The sequence below is a fragment of the Sarcophilus harrisii genome, chromosome 1 (genome assembly GCF_902635505.1).
Source record: "Sarcophilus harrisii chromosome 1, mSarHar1.11, whole genome shotgun sequence".
NCBI lineage: Eukaryota > Metazoa > Chordata > Mammalia > Dasyuromorphia > Dasyuridae > Sarcophilus > Sarcophilus harrisii.
The window spans coordinates 434467617-434474503 of record NC_045426.1 but is presented as its reverse complement, the minus strand read 5'-3'; the positions used below and the strand labels follow the sequence as shown (position 1 = coordinate 434474503).

General features: G+C 33.4%; 1 protein-coding gene across 1 annotated transcript; it reads left to right on the top strand.

The window, feature by feature from the left end:
• The first annotated feature begins 221 nt into the window (after positions 1-221).
• Positions 222-1318, top strand: LOC116420556 (hepatitis A virus cellular receptor 1 homolog). The gene has a single exon (XM_031946221.1). It carries the CDS (start codon positions 229-231, stop codon positions 1210-1212), a length of 984 nt encoding a protein of 327 aa, XP_031802081.1. The 5' UTR covers positions 222-228; the 3' UTR covers positions 1213-1318.
• Positions 1319-6887: the final 5569 nt, after the last annotated feature.

Genomic DNA, 6887 nt, shown 5'->3' with positions numbered 1-6887 from the left:
TGAGGAATCAAATGTAAGTATCAAAAAAAGGACAGAGAAGATGTCCCTGAGCTGGATGGAAGGAATTATCTGACTATAGAACATAATAAATAAGTATGAAAAAGAACTGGGGCAGAGAACCAAAGTTGAAACATGCTGTCTACCTTTTACTAAAATGTAATAGAATTGGGTGACCAGCATCCCAAAGCATTTCTTCTGACCAGGTTTCACTTCACTAAAGCTAATGCCATGATGCTTTCCAGCTTGTTCAGTTGCATACTGATGGTACTTCTTACAGCAGGTCCTTCTGAGTCTGTAAAGATTATCAGAGCAATAAAGGGTCAATCTGCCACTTTGCCTTGCACATATTCAGTGCATAAGGGTGTCACCAGTATGTGTTGGGGCCGGGCATGGTGTCCTGTGATTAGGTGCTCAAATGAAATCATCTGGACAGATGGACACGAGGTGACTTTTCAGCATTCCAACCGATACCACTTAAAGGAGAACCTTTCTCAAGGAATTGTGTCCTTGACAATAGAGAATGTGACAGAGGCAGATACTGGATTCTATTGCTGCCGGGTGCAAATTTCTAATTGGTTAAATGATCAGAAAATTTCAATGATACTCAAAGTTGAACAAGCCAGTACTGTTACTGCTCTAACAACCTTCACTTCCACTCACCCAATGCTGACAACCCTAACATCTGCTTCTACTTATCCAATGTTGACAACCACCCAAGACCAAAACTCAGTTTCTTCCACTCCTGTTTTGGACATAGTGATAACCAGACCTTCAGAAACATCAATTAGAAAAAACTGGACACAGCCTGATAGCCCAATTGGAGTGAATGATACCGTGACAGGGACTTCAGAAGGCTACCAGGGTGAACATCAAATGGCCATCGTACATGATCAAGTGGTGACCACTAATAAGGGTATATATATTGGAGTTGGTGTCTTTGTAGGAGTGCTTCTCATTGTGATTCTACTTGTCTTTGTTTTGAAACGATATTTCTATAACGGAAAGAATGCACATGTTCTAAGTCTGACTTTCTTGGCACGTGGTAGAGAAAGAATGGAGAGGACTACTACTGAAGATATCAACCATGCAGTGGACAATGGCTATGAAATTGAAGATAATTCTTACATTATTGAAAAGGATAATATCCATATTATACAAACATGCAATGAGAAGCAGCAACCTTCCAAGTTTAGCCATAACATCCTGAATTGACAATTTTTCTGACTTTTTTCCTTATTACTTTCTTTCAAGCTCATGGACTACTTCTGGGTGTTATCTCTACCTGACAGGAGCAATTGAAAAACTAAATAGTGACTCTGGAGATGATAAAAACTAACTTGATACCAAACAAGGGCACATTTATCAGACTACAAATTGTGCCAGAAAAATTGGGGATTATATCTGGCACTGATTCTCCTAAGCTATGCCATTTTGTGTCATGTGTGAACGTAGAAAAGTTAGGATTTCTGGAGAGTAGCACAATCACTGTAGCTTTCAATCAATCAATAAAACAAATAAAAGGGTAGTTTTGTTTTTGTTAATCCCAATTGCTACATTTCTCCTTAAGTTCTCATGTAGGCAGCTGGTTTTATTTCCATTATATATATTTTAGCACAGGTAGATCCAATTTCCTTTCTTGTTTTTGCAAATGTGGCTTGTTGCCAACTTATTTCCTGGGATCTGAGAGAGCTCATTTCCATAGTTACAGTGCCTTTCCTATATTATGCTACAATATATGCAAAAACATTCTATTAATAAGTGGTAGATATTGCTTGGAAATGAGAACATGAATCCAATGTAGAGAAATTGCAACTGTCTCGACCTTCTGCTGCCACAAATTGACATAAGATATACAAGTCTGAGCCATGGAAAGAAAAACTACTTTGGAAAACTGCAGTGAATGAGTTGTTCAATAGGAAAAGCTTTTTTAGAAAGAAACAGAAGCTATTGCTGTTTGAGATATCCTACTTTAGAGTGACAGATTGTTTCCATCTTTACCTAACAAATTCAAACTTAAAGATTCAATGATTAATGGGAAAAGGCCAGTTTGTTGATTTTTCTTGACTAACATTATGGGAAATCTGCTATTTCTTCCTCAAAAGCTTAGTTAGGCTTTTTTGTTTCACTGGGGAAATTTGTACGGTAGAAAAAATGATAAACTGATATAGGGACAATAAAGCTATTATGGTTGTTTTAACCAAAAAAAAAAAAAAAAAATGTAATAGAATTAAAATACAGAATGAGGAATATATTTTGGGCAGTTTTGCTTCTTTGTGTTTAATTTTTCTTATTTTTAAAAGAAAAATATGGAGCATTGTTGGACTACATAGGAGAGCTATTGGAATACACAAGAACCATGTGACAGTGGCTACAGGAGATGCAACCCAGAATGGATCTCTTCTTGTGAGAGGATGATACAAGAAGACCGAGAGGCAATTGCTGTTCTCTGACCTCTCTCCTATTCCCTCTACCTCTAATTTATCCCATTCCCAGTCCACAACACCTAAATGCGCGCTGACTTGCAACCTCTTCAGATGTTATGGAGTTGTGGAGGCTCTTGGAGAATTGACCTGTCCTTCAACAGATCACAGTTCAATATCAGGGGAAGTATAATGAAAGATGTTCTGAATTATATTATTTTTGAAGAATTAAATCAGCTGCCAAGTATCATAGTTTCTTCCTCCAACATGTTTTTTTAAACCTTTCTTCTTTTCTCCAACTTCACAACCTATACATTAATTCATATCCTCATAGTCCCCCATCTAGATGACAAGCGGTGTTTTCTGAATGGTATTTTTCTTTTATTTTCTATATATAACCCACATCTCACAATGCAACCAAAATAATGTTCTTGAGGCATGCATCAGGCCATGTTACTCACATGTTTAAAACCCTTTAGTGACTTCTTATTTTAAAATCTTAAAATCTGAGGCTTAACAATTAAGAAATCTAGCTCTCACCTACTTTCACCACCTTATTTCATACTGTTCTTCACAAACCAATTTTAAATCAAATTGGATCACTAATCATTTCCTGAAAGCATTACTATATCTTTTACCTTGATATATTGACAAGCCTTTCCCCATGCCTGGAATGAACTCATCTCACTTTTTCAAATGTTTTTCTTTAAGACTTCAAGTGAGTGACACCTTTTCTGTAAGAACTCTCTTAACTAACGCCACACTTCCCTTCAAATATCCCTGCTCTCTTATTCCTCAATTTTCTTCGCAGCCTTACTTCTAAGCTTCCTATTGCCAATCCTCACCCACCATATAAAATATGCCCTCAGTCAATAACTAGCCATTTTCCTGTGAGCAAGAGCTTTCACCTTTTTATACTTGTTTCATCTATAATATGGGAACAATCATGCATATACTATCAATCATATAAGGATGTTGGGAGAAAGGTTTGTAAACTTTAAAATCCTGCAACATGTGAATTATTTCTATATATGTTCTAGGAACAGTGGAATAATTATTATAATATTTGTGAAGATTAAAACACTTTCCTATACCTCCCAATGTCTCAGTTCATATTATATCTTTGTTGGATATTTAAGTTAGTTACTTTTTATATGATTCTGAGTTTATTGCTTAAACTCCCCATGCCTCAGCTAGTCAGCTTCAAAATGAAGGATTTGGACTGGGTGACCTCTGTTGTACTTCCAACTTTTGATCTATGTCTCAATGATTCAAGAAGTATAATTTATTTTCCATTAGAAAACTCTATTTTTATCATTTTTTAATATTAGAAAATTGTAAGAGTTTTCTAAAATCTCTTGAATAACAAACTCTTTATGGTTCTCTGATGTAAACATATCTAATAAAGTACTTTATACTATACATATTGAATGACCCTGTGTCTATTGCTCTGTTTTTCTCAGCACTTTATCTGAACTGAAAAGAAATTCCTATTAAAAGAGTAGGTGGTGATATCTTATATTATGGAGTCTGTGATTTTTCTCGTTCAATGAAGCAAAATTTGAGAATCCAATTCAGTACCACCAATGTTCTATGAATAACCTATGAACTCTTAATCAACTTTCCTTATCCTTGCTCTCCCCTTCTTATTGGGAACTTAAGATTGCTGAAAGTTATGACTGAAAAACAATGTATGCTAATCATCTTGATTAAATTTTTAAAATGCTATTAATATCAAATAAAAATTACCAACATTATTGAATAACTATTTTAAGCCAACTGATACTTCATAAGAGTAGATAACCATTATATACACATATAAATCTATATACAAATACATATATACATACACATACATACTGTATGATTACCTGCACAAAATAGATGTTAACAAGAATAATTATACATATACACTTACACATATAGATTCTTTAAATAATCTGGTTCAGAATATGCAATCTATGTTTAATTTCAAGGATATGGAAAAAATCAAAACCAAAAACATTTGATCTAGCTATCTGAAAAATCACAATGTAATAACTAAAACAATAATTTAATCAAGTGAGTTTGGTTTGGGGGTCATCTATTTCAATAGAAATTTTAATAAAGATAGAATGCATGCATATTTTAATGCACATGAACCTACATGTGCTCACACCTATCAATACATGTTCACATAACATCATGCATAAAATAAAAAAGTCATTAATAAAATCCGCATACACTCCAATTTTTATTATTCTGTTAATTCTTGAATAAATCTATAATGTACCTATTAAGAGATCAGAAAAAATATCTGTTGCTAGATTCTTGAAAATCTACTTAAAGGGACAATAAAGAGAGAAATCTGGGTCACATGACTTACAAATTGAAGGACCAACCATTATCTTCAGTTCTCATTAACTCTCACCAAACCAAACAAATAATTCCAAAGTAAAAAACAAAACAAAGTAAAACAACAAAAAATAAAAAAAATAAAAAAACAGGAAAAAATATGCACTAACAGGTAGAGCAATTATAGCTGAGTCCAATACCTAAGAAAACAGCCATATGCATTAACAGCTAAAACCACTCATCCATAGTGCTCATTTTCTCTTCATTAAAAGTTTTCTTGTACCAAAAGAATGAAAAACAAATAAACAAAAGAACCTTTGCCTTTGTGCTATTATAAATATTTAGGAAATTCCCCTCTCCTCAGAATTTTTCTAACAAACATTATTCCTACATTAGGACAGAATTCTCTTTCAAACTTTATTATAATTAACTCTGCACATTAAAATGATGGAAGAGGAAATATTTTGTTAGGTAAGAAACTGTGTTCTGCTAAGACAGCATGTCAAGTGAAGTTAAGGCAAGTCATCACACATTAATCAAGCACACATTTTGTACCAGGAATTGTTTTAAGTGCTGAAGAAACAAAAACAAAAAAAAAGTATAACATATTCCCTAGTCTCATGGGACTCAAAAACAGGAGGGAAGGCAATGTGAAAATTACTATGTAAAAAATAAGCTATATGAAGAACAGATTAGAAATATTTAATGGGGAGAGACATTAGAATTAAAAAGCATTAGGAAAAGTATCTTGTAAAAGTGAGCATTTTGAGCGGGATTTGTAAAGAATCCAGGAAGGTTAAAAGACAGATGAGAAGAGAGAACAATCCAGTTATGAGAGAGACCAATGAAGATGCACAAAATTAGGAGGCCGAATATTTTGATTGAGGAACAACCAGGAAAGCAGTGTCAAAGGATAAAATTGTATGTGTGTGAATACAAGGCATAAGAGGTAGTGGTTGTAGTGGACTGAGGTTATAGATGATTTTGTGTACCGGGAAGTTTTATTTTTCAACACTGGAGGTGTAATCCTTTATTAAGTAGGCAGGATAGGAGAGGGAAAGTAAGGTCAGATTTACACCTTAAGAAGATTAATTTTATATTTGTATGGAGTGAGGAGAGACTTGTAGCATATGAACCAACCAGAATCCTATTTAATAATGTAGAAATGAGATGATGAGGGCCTATAGTAGGATACTGGCATTGCACTAGAATATTTAAGAGATAGCTCAAAAGGTAAAATGATAGACCTTGGAAGCTTATTGGTCATAATAATCAATGAAGGAAAAATTACTTCTGAAATGCCTCAGGAGCAGGGGAGAATAGGTGTCCAACTAGAGCACACTACTATGATGGAAGAAACATTCTGTAATGGGGAATGAAGAATTTAAAATGAATTTAACCTTAGGGATTTGATGCTATGGAAGGCAATTTTTTTGAAAGAATGTTGAACCTATGTAGATAAGATTTAGTTGCAGAGAAGATATATTAGGTACTGAAAATAATTATCAACTCAGAAGGATAGGAAGGTATTGTCTCAGAAAGGAGACCATCTAATGACAGAAAAGAAAAAAAAAAGTCATAGAAAGGAAAAAAATATAAAAGTAAGCCTCAGTTTGGGAAACAGAGTAAAATGTCTTAATGAGGTAATATTTTTTCCTAAGCAAAATAAAATAGAAAAAAAAAATAGGTAGGGACTAATGATTCATAAGATATTATCTTAGAAAATGTTTACATGAGGAAATTTATAAGTTTTAACATAGGAGACACACAAAGATGCTAAAAAAAGAATAATAAAATATGAAGATCAGTTTTCCTAAAAATGTTTGGATGGTGCATAAAGGAAAAAAAACTGATAAAGAAAGAAAGGTAAAAATGTATATGTACATTTAGAAAAATGTAGAGCACACAAAATTAAGTAGGAAAAGAAGTTGAAATGAGGGATGACTTTTGAATTAGCCCCTTACCTGAAAGTGGAAAAGAGAATCAAGAAAGGCAGGAAAAAATAGATAATTGAATAAAAGGGGAAAAAACAAAATATATTATATATATTATATCGATGGACAATGGGTTCCTTTTGGACTATTTTTAGGACTTATAGACATGTATAATGTTGTATATGAAAAATTGTTTACC

What these genes read in the sequence shown, in the direction of transcription:
- LOC116420556 (XM_031946221.1), top strand. Translation starts at nt 229, where the DNA reads ATGATGCTTTCCAGCTTGTTCAGTTGCATACTGATGGTACTTCTTACA.